The sequence below is a fragment of the Protopterus annectens genome, chromosome 1.part0 (genome assembly GCF_019279795.1).
Source record: "Protopterus annectens isolate FY-2018-M chromosome 1.part0, PAN1.0, whole genome shotgun sequence".
NCBI classification, from domain to species: Eukaryota; Metazoa; Chordata; order Ceratodontiformes; family Protopteridae; genus Protopterus; species Protopterus annectens.
In genome coordinates this window covers 1,620,262,248-1,620,288,584 of record NC_056725.1, presented here as the reverse complement: position 1 = coordinate 1,620,288,584, position 26,337 = coordinate 1,620,262,248, and the positions used below count along the sequence as shown (strand labels likewise).

General features: G+C 42.5%; 1 protein-coding gene across 4 annotated transcripts in view; it reads right to left on the bottom strand.

Moving 5' to 3' along the window:
- Nucleotides 1–26,337, bottom strand: part of ARHGDIB (Rho GDP dissociation inhibitor beta) — a 405,195-nt gene that overhangs the window by 133,130 nt on the left and 245,728 nt on the right. For 3 of the 4 annotated variants that reach the window (XM_044068142.1, XM_044068121.1, XM_044068129.1), the window contains exon 2: nt 18,240–18,455. In XM_044068142.1, the coding sequence (XP_043924077.1) occupies nt 18,240–18,414 (175 nt within the window). In that variant the 5' untranslated portion in view covers nt 18,415–18,455. Of the gene's footprint in view, nt 1–18,239; nt 18,456–24,791; nt 24,795–26,337 lie in introns of all 4 variants that reach the window. The other variant, XM_044068136.1, reaches the window with a different exon arrangement.

Genomic DNA, 26,337 nt, shown 5'->3' with positions numbered 1-26,337 from the left:
ATTGTGGTAAACGGAAATCTCCCCTTACAGAGATTTCCATTTACTTGCACGGTGTTCTTCACTTTCGATATTGTCGTGCCGACAATATCAGACTTGATATTGTCAGTTTACGACAATGTAAAGTAGACCCATATATATATATATATATATATATATATATATATATATATATATATATATATATATATATATATATATATATATATATATATGTGTGTGTGTGTGTTTGTGAGTAGATATACAGATATACACAGATATATAGCTATAATAAGAAACAGCACACAAGAATGACATATGTTCACAGACTATGCCAATGGAAGTGAGGGGCCCAAGCACGAATCTTGTAACTTGTAGCATGACCCCCTCCAGCTGGACAGATGAAACATACACACAGACCCACAAACAATGTAAAAAGTCCACTGCTCCCCAGACCACAGGCAGGATACAACCAGGGGGGTACACAGTGGACCCTTGAAATATAATCTTGGAACACAGACAGGAGCGTCCCTTGCAGGACACCCCAAAAATTGACATATTATGGGAGGAAGCTGGTGCGATGACCATTCTGGCCGGGGTGTGTACATACCTGGAATACAAGGGTGGGAAAGCCTGATGACCCATGGGTCGAGACAATGTACGACATGGGTCCCATGAAGTGGAGAGTGGGCAGTGTGTAGTGGTGTGTTCAGACCCGACCTGCACCCAGAGTAAGGATGGGTGCTGTAGAGGATGTGCAGGTGGAGGAATTATGGGTAGCTAGTTATGGGTCTAGGTGTGAAGGTGTTGGCAGAAGTGGGTCTATACAGACAGCCCCAGGGATGTAAGCAAAAGTGTTCATTGGGCAGAGGCATCGCCCAATGAGCAGCCACACCCACTACGAGTCTTACTGCAGCAAAGTCTAATCTACATGGCAAAGAACGGAATAACCAGATGTAGATGTATATATATGTAGAGGTATGTGTGTGTATATCTACCCATAGCTACATGGAGATATACCTCTTCCTCTTTGTAGTACAAATGTATACATACAGAGACAGAATACATATACATACCCACATATAGATATATACATATGCAGACACCCATATGCCCATATGTTCTTAGATATATATAGACAGCAATATATAAATATATACATGTATATACATGTATGCATACATAAACAGATATATCTGTATATAGTAATGTAGATATATATATATATCTACATGTATATAGCCAGGATATGATACAGCAGTTACGAATTACATATGTTCACAGGCAGTGCAAATGGGGGTGAGGGGTCCAATCAACAAACATGTAACACGTAGCATCACACACACACACACCCCCCAGCTAGACCGGTGAAACATACAGACACACAATAAAAGTTAACACACCACTGCTTCCCAGACTACAGGCAGGATGCTGCCAGTGGGAGTGACCCGCCAAGTCCAATCTTGAAACAAAGACATGTATGTCCCTTGCGGGACACCCAAAAAGTCAAACATATTTGGGTTTCCTGTCATTACACCGATGTCGAATGGCAGGCCACACATGTTCCCAGTTTACAAGGTAGGGGAAGCCTGATGATCCATGGGGCGGACAACATACGAGAAGTGGGGAGTGGGTACAGTGTACAGGTGTGGCCAAACCCGACCTGCACCCGGAGTAAGGAAGAGTGCCGAAGAGGATGTGTGGATTGGGAACTATGGGTATGAAATTATGGGCCTAGCTGAGCAGGTGTTGGCTGGAGTGGGTCTATGTGGACCGCCCCAGGGATGTAAGCAATAGTGTGCATTGGACAGGGCCGCCACCCAACGGACAGCCACTCCCGCTACGAGTCCCACTGCAACATAGTCTATTGTACATGGCAAAGAATGGAATAACCAGATGTAGATGTACAACTGTAGTGGTGTGTGTGTATATATACCCATACCTACCTGGAGTGAAACCTCCCCCTCTCTGTAGTACAAATGTGTGCATACAAAGACAGAATATAACTAAACACCCACATATAGATATATACATATGCAGACACCCATACATCCGTATGTCGTTAGTCATATATATATATATATATATATATATATATATATATATATATATATATGTATACAGCAATATATATATATATATATATATATATATATATATATATATATATATATGTATGTGTGTGTATGCATACAAAAACAGATATATACATATATATGTATATAGATATGTAGAAATATATATGTATATATGTGTGTAAACATACACATATATATATATATATAGCTAGGATATTAACTGAGTTGTGTATTTAAATCACATCTGTTAACCGGGTAAGTCTGGCTGAGCTTCTGGCTCATTTACAGCAGAGACCCAGAGAGAAAAGCTCCTCAGGACTAGAAAACAGTTTGCTAAATAGTAGTATACAACATATATATATATATATATATATATATATATATATAGATAGATATGATACACCAGTTAAGGATTAGATATGTTCACAGGCCATGCCAATGGGGGTGGGGGTCCAATCAACAAACATGTAACACGTAGCATCAACCCCCCCCACCTAGACAGGTGAAACATACAAACACACGATACAAGTAAACACACCACTGCTTCCCAGACCACAGGCAGGATACTACCAGTGGGAGAGACCTGCCAAGTCTAATCTTGAAACAAAGACATCAATGTCCCTTGTGGGACACCCCAAAAATTAATGATAATCGGAGTCAGTCCCTGTAACAATTTATCTAACCAGGCTGTATATGTACATGGACCAGTAGGTTGTGCAAGCCTGATGACCCATGGGTCGAGACAACGTATGACATGGGTCCCGACACATGGAGAGTGGGCAGTGTGTAGTGGTGTGGTTAGACCCCACCTGCACCCACAGTAAGGATGAGTGCTGTAGAGGAGGGCCAGGTGGGGGAACTATGGGTATGCAATTATGGGCCTAGGCGTGCAGGTGTTGGCTGGCACAGTTGTATTCGGACCGCCCCGGGGATGTCAGTAATATTGCAAATTGGGCAGAGCTTACGCCCATACCTCTCAACCTCTAAGAGTTAAACCACTGGACAGAACCTAAACCATTGGGGGGACAAATAGGGACAGAAAGCACATATTCCACTTACAACCTTAGAAAGCTGATAGAATAATAGGTTATGCATTAGCATGACTCGTCTGAAGGATGTGGAGTCTTAAACCCAATTACTTGTCTGTATTTAATGGCGTCATTTCCCAGGTATTTGCCAGACAGGTGCAGATTGTAAGAGGAACACACCAATATTATGAAGCAAACTCTGGACAGGCCATGGATTCTGTACAGTCGACAGGCATGCTTACACCTAACGGGCAGCCATTCCTGATATGGGTCCCACTGCAGCACAGTCCAGTGTACATGGCAAAGTAAGGTATAACCATATGTGTTGTTGCATTACCCACTACACAACACCTATGAACACATGGTCGCAACACCCCACTGTAGGCATGTAAGCCGATGTAATAGGCATCACAAGGTATTATTGAAGTCCTCACCCCCACCCAGGGGTGTGAGTGTCCAACGCAAACACCAAATGCAGTGCATATGCACAGCTGTTGTCATAGACAACATGGCCAGCTGTGGACCTTCCCTGCAGCCATCCTGCACATCCCTGGATAATCCCCTACTAACACCCCCTTTGTGCCCCATGCACACCATGTACCTATCAGCCCCTGTTCCATTCCTATTAATGTCTATGGGTACACGTAGGTGACACCCTCTTCCCCCACTATATTGCCAGTATCTGGAACCCCAACCCACATGTAGTATCACAGCTGTCCCACAGGACACATGTAACTAACACATGAAGGAACACCACAAGCACACCTGGAGCAGCACAGGCTCACCACCTTGCAAACCCCACCCCCAACCTCACACTCTATACCACTACATCAACTAGTGATACCGACACCTCTTGTCCTGCCTCGCATACAAATCCCAACATCCGACATACCTTCCCTATTGCTCCCCATCCAGTTATACCTATGGGCTACTATACAGTTACAATGTCACCCCCACTACCTACCTACCTACTCCTTAGCTATTCACCTCTGCTGTACCACACAGGTATGGAATAACTCACCTACCCTGAATACCTGCATGTAACCTATTCTGACCTGTGAAACAGGAATCCAACCTCACCTTAAACTGACGTCAACAGTCATACCTGAAGTGTAAACCTGACCTAAGCATGGATAATGCCAACAGTTTAACGTAAACTAAGCATGTTTAATGGGGGATGTAGCTATGTTATGTCTGTTACCCTCTATGAATGTGATCACCCCAGTATTAATTGGGATACGTAGCTAGAGTCAATGTAGAGCTTTACACCCCGGGCCACCACTGACAATGGACAAACATACAGTCTGAGTGTCCCGGTTGACAGACGTGAACAAAATGCACGATGTTGCGTGTGTGTATGCAGGAGCAAGTGGGTGTAAGCCTGTTTGGCCGCCGGTATGCGAGTACCACACTGGTGAAGCAATGCAGAGGCTAACTGAGGGCAAGAAGCCACAATCAGAGGTCAGTAATTCTGTGCTACATGCAAACAAGTGCATACCCACCTACAAATGTTCTACAGTGCCTTAGTCACTCTGTAGCCAACAGCTGTTGTTGTGGCCATTAACAAAATAATCTGCACTGCCAGGTTGCAAACCCCTGACCCTGCACACTATAGTAGACATGAGTTCCACTAAGCCATGGCGGATACACATTCAGCTGCTGTGATCACAAACACATCATCCAGCACAGGCATCCAACAGTATAGGAAATGTATATAAGTGTGTAGATTAATACCAGAACACATGTCCATTGCTCAACCACAGTATTATGAGCAGTCTATGTGCAGCACAGAACAGTGCCTGTCCAATCATACTGTGAGAACAGTAGTCCTGCATAATACCAAAGGGAATAATGATATACGGTGCACACAGTGGGGGCGTGTGAGCATGCTTCATGCACAGTATGTCACACCTGGGGCATTGGTACCGTGGAACTGGGAGATGAGGCTGGCCAGGTGTGTGAGCAAACCGCTGCTACACAATACCCTGGCAGGATGCTACCAGTGGGAGAAACACTGTAGACCAGCTAGGTCTACTCTTGACACAACAACAGGTCCGTCCCTGGTGGGATGAACCAACAGTTGTGGATCACATCGATGTCACCACCAGTATTGGAGCAGGATCAGGGGAAGGCTGGTATGTACGTGGACTAAATGGATGAAGAGCCTGCAGACGCTTGGGTGGGGACAGTACACTGGAGGTGTACCGAGACATGCAGAGAGGAAAATGTGTGGAGGTGTAGTATGGCAGGGCCAGCAACCAGGGAATGGATGGATGCTGTGTACGTGGAGCTCGGGGGCCGGAGGAAGGGAACATGGGTATGTCATTATGGTAGACATATGCAAATGAAGCAAAACAGCAATAGTGTAGTGGCCAGAGCATCTGCCTAACGCGCACGCATTCCCGGGTTGAGTCCCACTGCAGCACATCCTATTTTCCATGTGATATCCATATGTTAACTTCATTGTGCTGTATAACCTACTAAGTAACATTTATATTTGCACAGGAGTACTGCCTTAAATGCACATGTGAAGTGTCATACTGACTAAGGCACTAGTAAGCATGTGTAAGCGCATAACAGCAGTAGTACGCATGGATAAGCAGTTGTAAGTGTGTGTACGTGTATTCGCGTGGGGGTAAGCATTGCCTACATAGATTGAGCTAAGTAGATGCTAGCTGAGTGTAAGGTAATGCAACCCAAGCTTAGCATTGCTTAGCTCTGTGCATACATGCACATACCGGCATACGACCGCTCAAATGTCCCTAACTCACTCTGTATCCGACAGCTGGTGTTCTGCCCTGAAACACAATATACAGCCTGTGGAAGGGCCACACCCAGGATGCTGCACATCATACACTACGTGATTTACCATTAAACCATGACAGATGTACATAACCACTCATTCCACATACATATCATCCAGCACAATCAGTCAACAGCACAGGGAATGTAGTAATAACACACCACACAACCTCTTAATGCATGAATCACGGACATAGTGTGCCATAATGTGGGTACATATAGGGATATCTGTCATATCCTGCTCTAATACACTTCAAACATTGCAAGTTACACAGTTATATGTGGTAGAACACATATATTGCTGGAGATGATACGTCTGAAACACGTACGTGTCTGCACGAATGACTGACCTCAGTCCTAAGGTCATCCATGTCAATTGCCAAGAGAATGAGGTACAGGCCACACATATAGGCCGAACATGCATGCACATATGGACAGCTATACATCTGTTAATGTAGAGAGATAGACAGCTATAGGTATATATATATATATATATATATATATATATATATATATATATATATGTGTGTGTGTGTGTGTGTGTGTGTGTGTGTATGTATGACTCACAAATAACCATATAACAGCAATCGTACAGAGATAGATTAATATGTTCAGTATATATATATATATATATATATATATATATATATATATATATATATATATATATATATATATATGGATACATATACATAGCTAGAGCTATATCAATGTCCAGTTCTATCCCTCTATATATGGGGGTGTAACATATGTACTTATGCAGATATACATAAATATATATATATATATATATATATATATATATATATATATACAGATAGACATGTGTATATGATTTCCACATGGGAACGGACTCCTGGCCCACTCCGTACTACATAACAGACCATGAGCACAGTTAATGGGGTGGGGGCACACATGAGGGACACCTGGTAATTACTGCAATGTAACCCCCCCAGCCCTAACGGATATGCTGTGCAAACCAATATCCAGCACATGCAGTACTTGACAGCAGGACCCACCACAACACAGCTACAATGCTCCAACAGTTATCCATGTCACCTGTACATGTCAGGCCAATATCTGTAACATATCATGCAGATATGCCATTGTACCATAGGGAATGTACTATGTTGAAGGGCTACACATTACAATGGTACAGATATGCACACACATCCATACATTGACAATCATGTGCAGATATATATATATATATATATATATATATATATATATATATATATATATATATATATATATATATATATATATATATATATATGGGATATATGGGTACATACACATATACACAGACAAAGGGTATTAGTAGCCATACATGTGTAGCAGTAGTGTGGATGTACTGGGTGCAATGTATATCCCCAGCCACAAGCCCTGTAACCGGTACCTGTGACATGTGTGGTGTGGTGTGGCAACCAGCCCCACAAAGGGGATACTTACATTGCACATATACCCACTCACAATTCAAAGGACATGACACGACACACAGGTATGTATACACAGACAACCTTTATTTGTGTACCATACAATAATGTATGCCATTACTGACAGCACATGGATGTTGATGTATATAACCAGTGATGGATGCAAGGCCCACACAAAACAGTCGATGCAGACAGTGCGGATATATATCATACTATGGTGTCCAGGCTAAGCCCTTCAATTCATACAACAGTTGACAATGGATTTGCCTGCATGATACGTAACAGTCAACAATATCAGATGTAGTTCAGCAGCCTCCAATTACACCCTGTAGTCAAGGCCTAGGGGGACATTCATTACTTGTGGTAATGTCAATGTATCTGTCACATGTATGGTCCCTGGCCAACAAATGTTGTGGGTGTCCACGCTATGACTGGGATGATAGTAGGAATGCTAGCAGTGGTTAATGATAGGCCATTACCTAACAACCCATACCCGTATCACAGCAGGACAAAGGCTGCCATATATGTGGAGGACAAAGGCAGGAACACAGGGCCATACCCGCAATATTGCAGTAACACACCCTGGAACATGCTGGTGTTACAGGATGTGTTGCAACATACCCTTATGCAGGAATATGACATCAGGTACACAAATGGATATAGCCATGTACTGCTAGCATGCAACACACACACTGCCAGTGTAATATCTGACACAGGACCTGTGTGGTGGACAGACAACACATGATAGGCACACCTCTGTCCAGCTAGAGGATGGCCCACAGTAGTGAGCTATGCAGACAGACTGCAGTCCAAGGTAAACTAGTATGTACACACACACACACACACACACACACACACACACACACACACACACACACACACACACACACACACACACACACACACACACACACACACACTGTAACACCAGTACTATGCAAAGCATTACACCACTCTACTCACAGTCTGTCTGTATGTCCTGATCCTCCTACATATATGTGGCTGCCCTGAGTGTGCAGGTTCTCCTGTAAGAGGTATTGCTACCTGCTGTCTGTAACATTGATGCCCACACACAGGAAGGATGTCCATCACACAGGGAATGTACAGAGAATATGCCCACTTGCTATAGGGATTCATAGTGGGTGGTTGCCATGACAGTGGTAATTGGAAGTACTACACATGTGTATATATATATATATATATATATATATATATATATATATATATATATATATATATATATATATATATATATATATGGCTATCTGGATACATACATGTCCATATCGTCCCACCATATGTCCTGGACATGGAGTGTAGCCCTACCCCAGCCCCTATAGTCCCAATGTAGTAGTGCAGGGGGATGTCTGGTATGTATAGCTGGTATATTAATAGACATTTGCTACTGTCATTGGGATTGTTGTCACAGACATGGTGTGTGTGGAAGGTGACATCTGCTCATAACATGTGTGCCATTGGCTACTGACAGACATCCTAAGGTTATCATGGTACAGTACCTGCATATATAGCAGGCTCGACAGCCATGTCACAGCACAGGGTAGGATACACCTGTGTGACAGTGCATAACCACAACCAATGTGAACACAGCCACAGCCACATATGGTATGCTAGCATAATAGTACAGTATATGGACTATCTGTCCTACACCATCCTCATATGTGCCACTCACAGAATGACCCTACATATACTGGGCTGCTACACAGTCTGGTCTGATGGCTGTCTGTGGTATGGGACATGTGTGTGTATGGCCCTACACACATGTAAGGTAAAATGGTACCATACAGTGGGGCAGCATGTAACAACAGATAGAAGGGGAGCTAGAACAATGACATCTACCACAGTCTGTACACAGGCCACAGTACATATTAACAATACACACACTGCCGACATTCACCATCACTACACAGACCTCAGTACTGTACAAACATCCACAGGATTTCCAGGGTATGGCATTAAGTGTAACCCCTACTGTACATGACATGTGTAGCACTCTGATATATCACTGGCATGTTATCAGATATGATGACACTATTTACGGTGTACAGCACATATGCACCACTTCATGCATGACATATGTACAAAGGTTGACAGAGGTGTGGCTGACAGCACATACACAGGGCCAGTATAGACATGTTGCTGTGATACCCTCATTAATCTACCATTGTAACGGGGTTTGTTGCAACATATGTCCAATGAGGGATATGTAGTCAGTAACTGTCATGGCCTTCACCATCAACAGACTGCAATCCTCACAGTACCTTCTGCATTCCACGGATAGATGCATCATGGCTAACACATGACACCAAAGGCACAACACTGCCCAGTCTGCAGATGAGCCTGCAGATGGGGATTCCTGATATACATGGAACTGACATGGCAGGTATTGTGACATGTATGACAGGCATATCCAGACAAACACTGTTAATCCAACATTACTCCATATGCAGTATAGCAGCACTTACAGTTCATAGTCAGGTCAGGCACATCCCCCTCCTGTTTGTTGCCCTCTTCCCACAGTGTATGTTGTTAGAGGTAAATCCCCAACCCATCTGAAATGCTGTTTGCCAAACAACAGTTCTAGCTCCTGCTCACAGTGACAGACAAGGGCCAACACCACCAGGATGTTCCCAGGTAGTGGAGTGTGTTTCCATGCAATTGGCTATGGGAATGTTACCACACCTGTTCCACATGCAATCAGCTAGGGAAGGGCTGCAATTTGTGCAGAGGCCATCAGATGATCATGAGCATCATGTTAAATACACATGTTGCTGCCTAAGCAATGCAGGTGTGGGCCTCCACATCAGCCAGAGAGGGAGTGGGGGAGGCAGACAGAGGTGAGTACATGTCAGGGAGGGTAAAACCGATGCATGTTTGTGTCACACACCGACCAGCACAGGGTATCAAAAACACAACAGCTATGTAGTGCTATCACAGTCTGATGCTGTTATTGGATGCGCCATATGGGTTATCTGGTGGGAGCACTCAGAATATATATGTGATGGTGAGTGACATCTGCAACAGGGATACGGTAGATATACAGTAGGTGATGTACACATGCCTGTCTGCATGAACAGGTGCCAGCGTCAGCACAGGCACACTCACACAGGGACACACACACATTAACACACTTGGCAGGGCCAGGAGTGCAACCCGTCACTAGTGGGACTGCCACAACACATCAATGTGCAGAGATCACATGCACCACACAGGTGATATGGAGGTCATATGGGCAGTGAGTATGAGGGGGTGTCAGACATAAGGTGGCATGCTTCACTGTGCCCTGGGGGGAGTAGTGCATGTGGATGTGGACATACGCACCATACAACACACACATGAACACACAGGGTCCAGTTCGGACATGCATGGGTGCATGTCTGCACAGGTGTGTGGTGGCCAACAGTGCCAGCAGGCTATACAAGGGTAGGTGATGGGTATACCTTGGCATCAGCCCACATGACAATGGTCTGCATTGTGGCACAGGCCTGTAGCTTCTGCATTTGCCTGCACAGGTGGGTATTGCATCCATCTTCCAAGCTCCTGGCTGACCATTGTGTGTGGCCAATGCTGTGCATCACTTGCCATGTATGTGTTCCCTAGTCCATGACTTGGATGGTGTCTAGGATGTGCACACCTCCCACATGCATGTACAGTGACATGTGGAACTGTACCTGGGGTGTCTGGCCCATGCTGTGAACACAACTTATCATCAGATGTGCCAGTCTTGCCCATGTGTGGCAGGGAGTGGTACTGGTCAGCAGATTTACCCTGCACCCACATTGATAGCATGCTAACAGCATTTCCTGATGTCAGTGTCATCTGTCCATACAGGCCATGTTGTCAGGCATGGTATGTCCATTGTGAGTCACATGTGAAGGCACAGTGGGGTTGCTAACTGTGATTGGCAGGCCTTGATGTCACATGTATGGGTATGGCTTTGCACCCCAGCCTCTCAGCCATTTACATCTGTTATCCCTGTATGGTTGACATTGTGATATATAGTAGGGCCACCATAAATGAAATTAGCAAAACCCCTCCACATTGCCCACAGGTGTCACAGACTCACAACCACCTCTACACAGGATATGAGTTACACACACACACACACACACACACACACACACACACACACACACACACACACACACACACACACACACCTGTCATGTCTGGGAGTAGAACCCCTACCTAGCTGGTTTACTACACTACAGCACTACGCAGTTATATTACACGCCATGGACATTACTGAAGTTCATCTTCCCCAAAGGTGTATTTCACAATTAATGACATCAGCAGGACTACCAAAGTAGGGCATTTGTAATGTACTGTGAGTGAGTAGCCTATAATGCATTGCTCCATACACAGACACTGAGACACACACATCACATCCGGAACTGGCATGGATGGAGATGGAACACTACCACCATTCTAAATCACACTACAGCAGTACACAGTTACAGAATGTGCTACGGCGATTACTGGGCTATCAATTTCCCAGAGGTGTACTTCTAGATGAGTGACATCAGCAGCCTTGGCAAAGTAGTGTATTTGTATTGTATGGAGTGTGAGTAGCCTAAAAAGCATTGCTCTCTACCCAGTCAGACACACACACACACACACATACACACATAGTTGCCAGGGCTGGGGTTCGAACACCTACCTCACTAGTTTATCACCACTACATCAGTATGCAGTTACAGGATGCACCACGGCGATTACTGGGCTATCAATTTCCCAGAGGTGCACCTCTAGATGAGTGACATCAGCAGCCTTGGCAAAGTGGTGTATTTGTATTGTATGGAGTGTGAGCAGCCTAAAAAGCATTGCTCTCTACCCAGACAGGCACACACACACAGTTGCCAGGACTGGGGTTCGAACACCTACCTAACTAGTTTATCACACTACAGCAATACGCAGTTACAGGACATGCCAATACGATTACTAGGCTATCAATTTCCCAGAGGTGTACTTCTAGATGAGTGACATCAGCAGCCTTGGCAATGTAGTGTATTTGTATTGTACTGAGTGTGAATAGCCTAAAAAGCATTGCTCTCTACCCAGTCAGACACACACACACAGACACACACACAGTTGCCAGGGCTGGGGTTTGAACACCTACCTAACTAGTTTATCACACTACAGCAGTACGCAGTTACAGGATGTGCCACGGTGATTACAGGGCTATCATGTTCCCAGAGGTGTACTTCTAGGTGAGTGACATCAGCAGCCTTGCCAAAGTTGAATATATGTATTGCATGGAGTGTGAGTAGCCTAACAAGCATTTCACTCTACACAGTCAGAGGCAGACAGGCACACACACAAACACACACTCACACAATTGACAGGTCTGGGGTTAGTACTACTACCTAACTACTCTGTCACTACAGCAGTATGCAGTTATGGGATGCACCATGCATTTTACTGAGTTATAGCTCTCCCAAAGGTGTAATTCACATTGGATGACCTCAGCAGGCTTGTCATACTACTGCTATGGGGAGGGCAGTGTGTGCATGGGCCATACCCCATTCATGTAGGGGTTGACATGCCACATGCAGGCACACACGGGGTCATATGTCACAGGTGCGTGTATACAGCTACTAGATGGCTGCTTCCTTGTACAGTCTTGTTGCACAGCTGGCATGTACACCACATAGTCTGTCATGCTGACAGGTACTGGTGGCTAGTATCTGCAGTGGGTTACATCTGCAACTCATGTGTTGGGGTCCCTTAGGTTGTGTGCCAGTTGGGACAGGCCCGCATCTATGCCCATGTGCCTGTGGCTTATTATAGTGTGTTGTCCTTACATATTTGTCTGCATTCCTGTCCACTGTGTGTGCAAGGCAGGAGTGGTGCATACTGATGTGTTCACACTGAGAACTGCAACTTCCAGATATGTCTGGTCCACTGGTGTTTGCAGACATGGCCTTCATGTGTTTAAGTGTGTGAGCATGCCCAGTATGACCTCTCAGTATGTTGTTGACTGACATTGCCTTCATTCCTCTAAGTGTGTGAGCATGCCCAGTATGGCCATCTGTGTTGCATGTGTGTACCACTTCCAGGTTGTTTGTACTGCGGTGCTGACCTTTTGTTGTACACCAACAGGTAGCATGCTGTGTCTGCAGGGTATCCATTGGTCATTTGCCATTGACTGTTGCTACATTTCTGCATAGCGGGGACACCTGACTGTTTCTACTGTTCTACACAGGAGTGGGGGGCACACCTGACTGTTATTCTATGTGTATGTTGGATGGGGGGGACACACCTGACACTTGTACACATTTGCTAGGACTGTACTGGTAAGTCAGGTACTCCATTTCAGTCTGTAGTCTTACCTATCCTGCTGGCTAGGGCTTACCAGTGTAGTACAGATCCTAGCTTTGTTTACCTACATATTAGTGTCTGACTTCCTAGCCTTCACAACTTACATCCGACTGCCTGGCCTGCTGCGGTCTGTCTATGTAGGCCTGGGGGAAGGGTTAATCATAGGGCACATTCGGAGGCCATAGTACAGCATTTGTTTGTGTTTGTCTTCACCTGTCCTGCTGGCTGAGACTGTTGCTGGGTATGTGATCCTTCCTCACTGATATGTGTGTGTCTCTTATGGACACCCCTGTCACTCAGGCCATTTCCTGCAGTGGGTTTTGTCACCCTGTGTAGTACTGGCTACTATGGTGACTCCAGTATGTGTTACAGATCTCATGCTGCCACTATGGGTGTCTACTCTCTGCTGCCTTGACATCCGGCCACCCAATTCCCTTGCATGTTCACATCCATACCATAGCTACAGGTAAAAATACATTCTACTCCAGTTGACAATTGGTAGGTTGACTGACTTACCTTGAGGGTGTGCTGGACTTGAGGATGGTGCTGGAGGGCTGCCTATGTTGGATGCACATAGTACACTCCCTATACATGGTTGGGCACAGGTAGTGTCATGTTTGGCATCCCTTTTACTGTCTGTGCGAGTCAGAGAGAGGTGTCATTCCCTGGGGCCCTACTGTGTCAGTGCATATGCTATGAGTTGCCTCTTTGCCAAGGCCAGGGCATACTGGGCACACCCCCTTCTGCCTACTGGAGCAGGCTCAGGTTGTTCCTCCTCCGAGTCACTCTGTACCTGTACAGGCCTTGGCATTGGTGGGGGGCTGTGTGGCCCTGCCCCATGCTGTTCCTGCTGCAGCTGTTTCCGCAGGATCATATTGTGTAGCATAGCACATACCATTACTATTTGGGTACATGTAGCTGGTGAATACTGCAGGGCTCCACCGGATGTGTCCAGACACTGGAACCATGACCTGAGCATCCCAAACACATGCTCTATTATATGTCTGGCCTGTGCGTGTGCATCATTATGGTGTTGTTGTTCAGGTGTGTGTGCATTTCTGATGGGTGTCATCAGCCACGGCTCCAGTGGGTACGCAGCATCCCCCACTAGGTGCCCATAGGGGATGTCCACATCGGCAAATCTGTGGTACAGCTGCATCAGTTGCCATATGTGTGAATCGCCATAGCTTCCAGGGCAACCAGCACACACATTCAGTATAATGTCCTGGGCATCACATACGACCTGGCTGTTGATGGAGTGGATGCCCCTGCGGTTGATGTAGGCCCTACTCTGCTCACTGGGGTGGTGCTTTGATGTGTAAGTGTGTGCAGTCTATAGCACCCACTACCCCAGGGTAGTTAGCTATTTGGTGAAAGAGATGCATATTGCGGGTCAACACCTCACGTGTGTTGAGAAAATATATGTGCTCACTGGCATGTGCTGACATGGCATCTAGGAACTGGTGGAATACTCTGGATGCTGATGCCAGTGAGATGCCCATGTTAGCCCCAGTGGCAGTTTGGGAGGTACCTGTGGCTAGTATTCCTAGGCCTACACATACTTTGGTATCCACTGGGATGGGTTCCCCTCAGCCAGTGTGGTGTGTCAGGTGTGGCCTGCACAGCTCAACGATTTGCTGTAGGAGGTCTCTGTACATCCTATAGCACTCCACTATCTCCAGCTCATGTAGACCCTGGTAGATTACCCTGGGTCTGTACACTCTTCTCTGTCTTCTCACTGTGGGATGTTTGGCAGCACAGACATCCTTATCACCCTCAGCCTCTTGCACATATTGTTCTATGTTGCCTGCTGCAGCCCTTCTCATTTTGTAGGTTTGTTTTTAAAATTTCCCTGCTTGTATACACCGGCGGTGTAGAGTGTAGAAAAAACAGGGAGGTAGGTGTTTGCTTGGTTTATAGTGGTGTTCTGGGCTGGGCTGGTCTGCTTCCTGTGTGATTAGCTGATTCTGATACATTTCACCTGGCAGCTCAACTAGGTCTCCTTGATTACCTTCCTACTGCTGTTTTCCCTTCCCATTGCCTCCCTGTTTAGGCCCATGTGTGCGCCATGCAAACAGAGTGCTCAAATGTGCACAGAGCTGCTTTTTCCTGGTTTAACTTCCTTTTTCTTCCTGTACAACCCAGTGCATAGTGCGCACACCTGCTTACACTTTGTAAAGAGTGCTAGACAGGTTTAGACACACCCCTAGCTTAGCTGTGCTATGCTAGGAGCAATCCCAAGCCACAGGTCTCCAATCCACTTACAGTATGCCTGACACACACCCCCATGATGTCACCTATATCCTAGTCTTGCACCCAGCTATTTATACTCTTACACTCTTGGGACCTGCCTCACACCCTGGGAAAATCTGGGATTCACTAACACTTCCCTCATTTGCATAGGATTGCCTGCTAATGCATAGTTACATGTCCCACACTGAGCCTCCCCCCCTTAGCAACCATTACTCACTGGCCAGGTTGTCTTCTGACTGCCATTGACTTGCATGGCAGAATACTGATTTTAGTTAGAATGCTTATTTTAGGTTTATTTTATTAATTTCCCCCGATCCCATTTGCATGTCACTGCCCTATGCTTAACCAGGCGAGATCGGCAAAAATAAAATTAAAATTTGTTTATTTTTTTTTTTTACATTTTGCAATGCCAGTGGCCTTCTACTTGGACATTGGCATGCTTCCTCAATGATATGCAGCCTTTATTTGGAGCTGTCATAGCTCCGTTTTGTAGATTGCTGAACTGTACTCGGTTACTAACCGAGTACATTTCTGCACACTGCACTCATCCTGCACAGACGGCTGCCAGCTTCCTGGATCACATGTTACCCTCGTTTGCATGATTTTCACCTGCAAATGAGGGTAGTTTGCATACAGGAGCTCGGTACATGCAGGATTAGCCTAAGAGTTTACATGCTCGCCCCAGGAGCTCATTCCTGGATCGCACATCAGCCATATTGCCGAATACAGCTCTTCAACTAATCCTGCACGCTATAAAGGACTTCATAAGTCCGGGGGAGTATTTGACGAGTAATAAAGTGCATTTGGAAATAAAGTAACTAGTATTTTTCAGAGCTTGCTTGTTATAGTAACTGCAATTTGTCTTCCGGTTTTAGTGTATTCTCTAAATAAAAATGTATTACTGAACTACAAAAGCAAAAACAATGGTAATAATTTGTCCAAAAAAAAAAGACACCCTGGAGCATAGTATTTGATAACTGTAATAATCTTGTTGTTCATAACCTACAAAATAATGCACTGTGATCAAAGGTATCACCAAAAGGGGTGTCAAAGGGGGAATGTAATGGGAATAGAGATTACATATTAAAGTAAATGCAAGTTCTTCTTTATATTCTGTTATTTTGAGTGCTTATAGATGTATTGAAATGTACATTTAACTGCAGCCTTGAAATTAAATTCCTTATCTGTTATTGTAACAGAGAGCAAAGTAGCTGGCATATGTTTCCTGTTATCTAAAGGCAAATTATATAGCTGTGTTACTAAATCAAACTAATAGAGTAAATCCCTATGTGAAGAATCATAAAGATGTTGCAGAAATCTATGCTACAACTTACCCTAGTGAATTTTTTCAGGTACAAAAATTCAGTGCAAGATGGTAAGCAAAGCCCAGAATGTGAACCGGATGCATCTCTTCTTATTTAGTAACAGAGCAATGCTATGATTATATACATGCACTTTTCACTTAAAGAGTACAAGTAGTTGTAAGATTCTGATTTGTTGAAATTTTATCATACCATGTGTGCCTCATGTTAGACCTAATTTCTTTTAAGGTATAAAAATCTTGTCTTTGTTTTACTTCTTTGGTAACACTGTAGAAAATTCTTGATCCCCCCCATGAGTTGTGATTTGGAATAAATATTAAATTTGTACAGCCATATATTTTGTCTGCTTGTCTTTGCAATAGTATTTCCCTTAACATAAGGTAACTGATGAGAGACAACTAGGTAGTGGGCTATTGGTATGGTTGGAGGTCCTGATCCATTTTCCTGCCTAGGGCCCAATATGACCATGATCTTACTTTAACCACAAACATTCTACTGACTTATCTTGTTTTCTGTTTTTTTGCTGGCACATACATCTCTTGTTCTGTCTCCAATCTGGCAGCACTGTTTAGTGAACAAGCATTAAATCACTACCTGTGAATTTTTTTGTTTGATGTTGTGCTCTGTGTTAATGTTTCTATTTGCATCTTAAAATGAGCATTCTAAGGGAATACAAAGTAAATATTTGACTAACTCACCATTTCCAACAAATTAATAAACATTCTTCTTTTCTTCATAGTCATTTTTTATATTTTAACCTACCACTAAGCCTCATTTTTGACACTCTGTTGTGAACATTTTTCCTGAGAATCTTCAGTGGTAGCCTATCTTTAGCCATGTTGTCACATTTCCTGAAAACATTTTGCAGGACATTAGATCAGCATTTTTGACTGATAAATAAAATATATGTTCATCAGCTTTTCTCTGGCAGTTCTCTCTTACATTCTGATAACAAATGTAAGAAAAAGAAAATTGTCTATATATTTGTGTCACAATGCATACCTGAAACAACAGGTCCATCTCCAAGCAGAGTTTTCTTATACTTGGCTAAACTCTCATCATCTTTATCTAATTCTTGAAGTTCCTGTAGAGATTTCTGTGGTGGAGGCTTATAGTTCAGTTTTGCATCAAGTTCGTCTTCTTCTTCTACATGCTGAGGTGCTTCCTGCTCTGACATCTTGAACTATGGTGCGCAAAAATACTTGACAGTGGTAAATCCTGTGGAACATATCGGAAAGATAATTATCAATAACCGAGATCATTATGCATCCATATTAAATTTAAACATTCATTTTACACTTGGGAAAATGGGGTGGTAGATGGATGGATTTTACACTGCAGAAATATGTAGCTAGTTTATCATAACTTAAGATGCTAGAACAGTATCGCCTTTTCTGTGGCAAAACAACTAAGGGACATATTTTGAATAAGAACCAACAATAATGGCTACATATTACAAAACATAAGATGTGAGATACATATCTGTATGTATACAAGGGGAACAGTATGCAATTTTCTTTGGCATGTTCCATCAACACATAAACACGTTGGTGTTACTGTAATATTTTTATGTCAGGATGGCAATATTGCAGAAAAGACACAATTTGTTATGAAAGAAGAAAGTGATACACCTTACCGCAGGGCAGAGGTGGTATTCAACCAAATAACAATTATGAGGACTATTTCAGTTTGGCTGAGAACAGTCTTCTTCTTTGGTCGCCTTTCAGGGTCACCTTGTCCCACCGCCACAGCACATTGAATGGCAGTTGAGTTTGGAGTTTGCCAGGTGTTTAGCCCAACCTGTTGCCAGCCCCACCAAGGCACCAACCTTCACACACACACACTCATTTAGAGTGTCCACCCCACCTGCAGCATGTCTTTTGGGATGTGGGATGTGGGAGGAAAACGGGGAACCCGGACCCACACAGACCACACAAGGACAGGCAGCACACAGACAGAAGGCACCCAGCGGGAACTCGAGACTGAGAACCTCTTGAGGAGGTGAGGCAATGCTAACCACTGCACCACCGTGGCCGCCCCAGTTAGGCTGAGAACAGTAACCTACATAAAAGGCAAGCAAACAAATCCTGAAGACAGCTTTGATAAATTGGTATCTGAGGTTTCTAAAGTACGCTGCTACAGCATGATAAATGATGAACAAGACCAAATATGGCCAATTGAAAGATTGCAAAAGAGTATGGGGCTAACTAGAACTTAATAAGGTGTACATTGAAAAAAATCATCATTCAGAAATGTATACTACAATGTGAATGCGGCAACGTAAATAACAATCTGAGACCCTGTGGAAGCTATTCCTTAAAATCAATAATAATAAATGATACTACTAAGTGTTACATCAAGTATTTGAATAAGGAAAATAATTATTTGACAGAGCAAATCCTTACTGATTTTATAACAAAAGGCTCCAGAGGTAGATCTAGTGAAGCCTTGAACAAACATTGAGTTATATACTGCAGTTGAAGATGGGGCTGTGTTATACATCAGAGTAGTGCTTCTGTATATTTGCACATGGGAACAATGACAGGAGCCATGCACTAGGCTGTGTCACTGCAGCTAATGTTTTTGCACAGCTTACTCATCTTGCTATGAATATGAATGACTGCAGTTCAAACTGCAATCAGATTCTAAAAACAGAATTTAAAGTAGAATTCAATCTCCACTTATTTTCCTAGTGTAGCATGCTGGATGGTTGCATTTATAAGCGGGATGTTTTTATTTCCCCTCAGGTTTTCTTTGGCGGCTCTTGCATTTTTGCAACCAAGTGAAATTCACCTTTTTTTTAGCTGGGCTTACAAAAGCAGACTACCTAAAGATTTGCACCTCTGGTTTACACACAGTTACTTTACAGGCATGGTAAGAAGCTCAATGTCCTTGTGGGTTGATGGGCATCTGCAATACAGCACAGTGCATACACATACTGAGTGAGAACTATTTTTGGCCATCTTTCTGTATAAGGATACCAAAGAACTGTAGGACTATGTCACAGCCCTGAAAAGAGCATTTGCCTGTAATGCATCTATCTGCTTGCCTTGTGTTTAGCTGGCCTGTCCCCCATTAACTGATACTCAACTGCTTTCTGCCTTATCTTATCAGTCTTAAAATTTTGTAGAGTTTCCAAGCCTAATCCATACATTTAATTTGATCACAAGTTGCATAGTCAATCCAAGGGTGAACAGTGTTTTTTTATTGTAATTTATCTAGTTGTGGTATATTTGTTTGGTATTGATAAAAGTTTGCATGATAATGAATGTGGATCAGTTTATAAGAGGCAGATTGTATAATAGCTTATCCACTGATAGTTTATTCCAGTTTCTTGACATAATTGTTTTTGCTGTAATGGGTAGTGACTTATTTTTCCAAACGGTATAGACTGGGTTGTGGTCATTTGCGTCATTAAGGAGGCCCTCACTGGCAACAAAAATGTTTGAATATTTTGTTAGGATCCAGTCAAATGTTTTTCATGTTTCTTTTAGGATTCATTAGAGGTGGAGATGTTATGAGTTGGGAGAAATCTACATTTTGAATTTTGCACTCATGGTTTTGTTTTGTTGTGTTTGATCTGGGAATATTAACATCTCCTAATATAATAGTTTCTACTGGGCAGTTTGTATGGAATCAGTTTTGTGGAAGTGTGATGTATATCTGTGTAGTAAATATACACAGCCAATATGCAGCTGTTTTTTTACTTACTAATGTAATGTTGACTAAAAGTGTTTCTAGGCTGGTTATGATATTAAGTTGCTTGGGGGAAAAGTGTTGAGAAAAGGGAAGTTTTTTTGTTTTATTACCATGAGGAGTATGCTAATGGCTCTTTTCTGTAGATAGTAAAAGTATATTAATGCACATGGGTATAACTACTTTTCAGATACTGTTAGTATATAGGGGTTGTATAGTTGGACCCAAGCTTGAAATAAGAAAGGATTGTTGCACAAACATCTAATATATCAATGTATTCATATTAATTTTTGAGTTCACTCACCCTACTCGGAATAAAACATATTCCCATTATGTTAGATATTTTTGTTAGAATATCGTGGAGTAGTTTGGATTGGCTGTGGTCCTGAGCTTGTCTCTATGTCACCTGTACATAATAGAGAGGATTATGATTGGGTCACTGATCCTGACTTATAGTCATTTGAGACAGGGATGCTAAAAATCCACCTTGACAGCAAAGCTCGATGCATCCAAGCCGAGAACACAAATAAAGGTTTATAATCTGTAACCCAAACATAACCCTTTATAGTGCATATAACTTTATCTGCTCATTGTCCTACTGGTTATAGAAAAGAAAAAAAAAGCATTAAGCATTCCGCCAGTTTTGAAAGCCATAAAGCACTTAGTACGTGCTGCCAGTCCTTTATGTTTACACTCACATTGCCTTGCTTCTCAAATGTCCAGATTTTTTATAGAATGTCCAGATTTTTGCCTTGTATGTTTGGTCTGCCCCTCTTAAGATATTTGTTTTTTGGACAAACCACTGAGGATTGATGCCACTAAATAATGATAGTCATTTCAGCTTCAGACTTTATTCTTCAGGAAATGTTGGTGAACACACATCCTGTTATTCTAGTTACTTCACAAGTTTATGAGAGGAAGTGAGGGACACGTTATCAGTATGGACAGCAGGCAGAAACAAATCTGTTTTTTATTCTGCTCTATCATTTGCTGGTCACTACTGGCAGATTTGACAGCCTAGTGTGGAACCCAACCTTAACAAGCTAAGTAGGGGGTGCTTAACATTTGTTAAGATCATGTGTCACACTATACCGTAATGCTTAACTGATTTGTCTTTTTTTTTTTTTAAAAGAGTATAGTCAGCACGCTCCATGCACTAGAATAGCAGAAGAGTTATAACTAGTAATCCTGTGGCTTAGCTTTAGAATGGTATAAATGGTGATGTTGTTGAGATAGGACTTGTTTACATTTGTTTATAGATATGGGTAGTTAATGGAGTGTTTTTTGGTAGACACTGGATAAAGAGTTGTTTCATTACTTGTAGATGCTTTGTAATAGAAAGTATACATTGTGTTTTGAGGAGGTGATAGAAGAGCTAAGAATAAAAGTAACAATGGACTTGTAAAGAGTCTAAATTGCAGAGATGTTTTTGTGTGAGCTCCATTTTGTGTAAAGTATAGGTTCATACATTTATAAGTCACTATGCAATAAGGTTATAGACCCTTACAATCCTAGCCAATAAAACATATTCAGAAGTTACATCCACTGTCAAGATAGGCACTGTAAGATAAACCAGTCCAGAGGAGTATTTGAGGTTGTCTGTAGAAATATTTAAGTTTCTCTTGAAGGTGTCAAGAGTAGTACTCTGCTTGACATTCAGTGAAAAGTTGTTCCAGAGGTGTGGGGGAGGGATTTGTAAATATATCACATTAAGGTATCTATTTATCTACTGATGGATGTTATGTTTCTTTAACTAGGTATTTGAGGAACCATTTATTCTGAGAAGGAATGAGAGGTCTAGTAGGGTTGGATCTGTCATCACTCTAAAGGCCAGATATAGATCTTTCAGAGGAATCTATAAGATACCAAGTACCGAGAGAAGTCCGCAAGTTAGCAGGGTGAATAAATGAGGAGAAAGAAGCAAGTAAAAGACTAGCAGGGTAGCACCCAGTATAAAATATACAGAAAGTAGGCATTGTTACAACAGCAGCTGTACAGTTTAATGCAAGGGTGTAGAATTTAATGCAAGGATACCAATAAATCAGTATTCATGAAAATAACATAAAAAATGTCTGCTTGTATAATGCTACCAGCTCCCAGTAAGTTTTCTCGTTTACACTTTTACTTATACTTTCTGTGCACAAACATTGGGTTCAGATAGAACGAAAAAGAAAAAACACTGCCTTCATATCTTTACTGAATCTAAATTTCATAGCCTATGTGGAATCCAGTCTAAAAAAATTCAAGTGGCACATACCACATGGCATGTTAAACTGTTTCTTGGCTTGAGCAATAACACTGATGTGTCACACAGCCTAAGTTAGATGATGTTATCAAGTGTGGGCATCAGAATCTGAATACACAGCTATGACACTGCAGCCCTTCGAATCATTTGCTCATCTGCAAAAATCACTGATGAAGATAACTACAGAGAAAGCTGCTGGGAAAACAGCAGTTAAAATGTGAATGTAGTTGCATTTGCTGCATGAATTCAGCAGTGCAGCACAGTGGTACCTAAGATGTCTATGCATAAGAGCGATTGTATATCCTCAGAAGCATATGGGGGACAGTATATTGGAGGAGGCATATAAAGAGCCAGGTAGGACCAGTTACATAGCTCAGACATAATATCTGTACCATGCATTGTACTCTTTATGTTTACATGACTTTATTATTTGTACTCAGTGAATCTGTTTTAAAAGGTCCTGTCTGTTAGTATTCATTTTGGAAAATGTATCAGGTGTAGTACTGGTTTTCTTCACCTTATCCATGGCTACAACTTCCTCACCTATGACTGCACATCAGTATCTTCTGAATGAAGATCATTGTGGCAGAACTCAGCAAATGTTTAGGTTGAGGAACCATGGCAATAATTCTATGGTAAGCATTAAGTATCTTATGTTAAACAATGAAAATAATAAACAATTACAAATAATTATATTAAAATATTAACTAAAAATAATAAACAATGTTATGTATCTTAAGTTAAACAGGTAAATATAAACCAGAAAGAAGGGATCAGTGCTGTATATCCTCTCACAACAGGTAGGAGGGATTAGTGTTCTATACCTTCTCACAATAGATAGGAGGGATTAGTGATGTATGCCCTCTGACAACAGATTAGAAGGATTAGTACTATATACCCTCTCACAATATAAATGAAAGATTAGCTATGTATTTCCTGCCATAATATATATAAGAGATCTGGAGCATTTCTCCCACTTCCCGGTCAACAAATGATAAATAAATAAGATAAATAAAATTAGTGTTGTATACCCACTCACAATAGTTAGGAGAGATTAGTGCTGTATACCCTCTGACAATAAATAGGGGGGATTAGTGCTGCATGGGTCTATATCAGAAGCTCAAATGGTTAAAAGAGCAAATGCTCTTTGATCAAGCTATAAATATCGAATGCACTAAATAGCGAAGACATGGAACAGTGATTTTTTTCCCAGGGAAAAAAATCACTGGGCCGTTTTTGAGGGTTTGCCATTTCCTCCATTGTGGTGTGATCTCGGAGTTGGTATATTTAAATGGGGGGTATGGGGGTGAATTCCTCCTCTTTATGTTGTGTTTGCATTCTTTTTTTTTCATTTTTTTTTTTTTTGCAGAGCAGCAATTTTTTTTCTCTGGGAAAAAATGCTGTTCTGTGTTTTCGCTATTTAGTACGTTCGATATCTACAGCTCAATCAAAGAGCATTCGCTCTTTTCAGCTTTTGAGCTTCCAATACAGACACATGCTGCATACCTTGTCACAATAGATAGGAAGTATTAGTGATGTATACTCTTTCACAACAGATAGGAAGGATTAGTGCTTTATACCATCTCACAATAGGAGGGATTAGTGCTGTATACCCTCTCATAAACATGAAGAGCTGTTTCCCTAGTTCTGTGGCATAAATGGATAAATCTCAGAAAATGACCCATGTTCAAGTAACTGCAAAGTAAGCTGGAAGAACTGGGAAGGGATGTATGGGAGTGAGCAGCCAATACTGGCTCAGTCATAATGTGGGGTGGAGCAGTTCAGCCCACTACAATATCAACATTGTCAAGAGATTGAGTGTGTCAGGGCTAGCCACTTGATGGTGCAAAAAGTGGCCCTAGGTGATTTGGTCAGATTGACTAATTTCACAAAAAATGGCCATTAATATTTGATGGTGATAAGTAGGTTGTGAACCCAGCATACTCTGGCGCACACCAGGGACATATGTTAACAGTAGGAGGAATCTATGTGCCTCTGTTGGCTAGTCTGTGGGCTGCTATAAAGCCCAGCAGCTCTGGATGAATAAGCTACTCACTGATGCAGTGCAGGAGATATTTAAATGGGGATGTTTATTCTGGAGATGACACAAGCGCACAGGTAGTAGTAGTGTGTGTGTGTGTGTGTGTGTGTGTGTGTGTGTGTGTGTGTGTGTGTGTGTGTGTGTGTGTGTGTGTGTGTGTGTGTGTCTGTGTGTGTGTGCAAATTTTTGGTTTCTGCATCCTAGAGTAGTTATGTAGTTATGTTATAACAGGGGCATCATCATGTAAGCCATGTTCTTTGAGTACAGTCATTTGTTTCTTTGTATTATTGACTGACAGTGTGTTATTATTTAGCTGTCAAATAAGCTGGTCAGCATGCAGTTTACAAATTTATTGTTAATATTTGAAGTATGACATTTTTTTAATTTACCTTGTGTTTTGCAGGTACACAGGTGCAAAATGCACTGTGCTGGGCTATAACAGTCTGTATGCTGCTTAGTTCAGATATGTAAGGCTAGGAGCTGTTAATGATCTGCTTCTGCAGTGCATGGTTTGAGTCCTCTAGCCTTTGTTAATATGTTCATAGGTTCATAGGTTCATAGGTAGGTACTAGGCTATTGGCCCAAGGGCCTATGTAAGCCTAGCCAGCAAGGTTCCATAGCTTACGCCACCCAAGAAAGTTATTTTCCTGTGCCACTGTCCAGCAGAGACACAGAAGTGATCCCCGGGGTATATTTACTATTTCCCATCCACTCATCAAGATTTTTCTTGAAGAGTGCTAATGAAGAACTTTGCTTGACATAGATGGGTAGCTTGTTCCAGACTATAGGAAGTCTCTGGGACAGGAATCTATCCCTCTAGTGTGTCCTGTTTATTGTGGTGACAAGGTTTAGGTCCCTAGAGTATGTAGCTTGGAGGGATTGGGATTTCTTTAGGTGTAGCATGTCCAACAGCTCTGGGTTTGACATAGCTTTATATGTTAGGCAGAGATCATCTCAGAGTGGGCAATATGCTACGGAGTAAAGGTGGAGTTTTTTGAGGCGGTCAGTGTAGGGCATTTGTTTGAGGCCAGTAATCTTCTTTGTGAGGTACTTCTGTGGTCTTTCCAGCTGCTGCAGATGTCTTGTGAGGTACATTCCAAAAGGGGCGTTTTACTCTA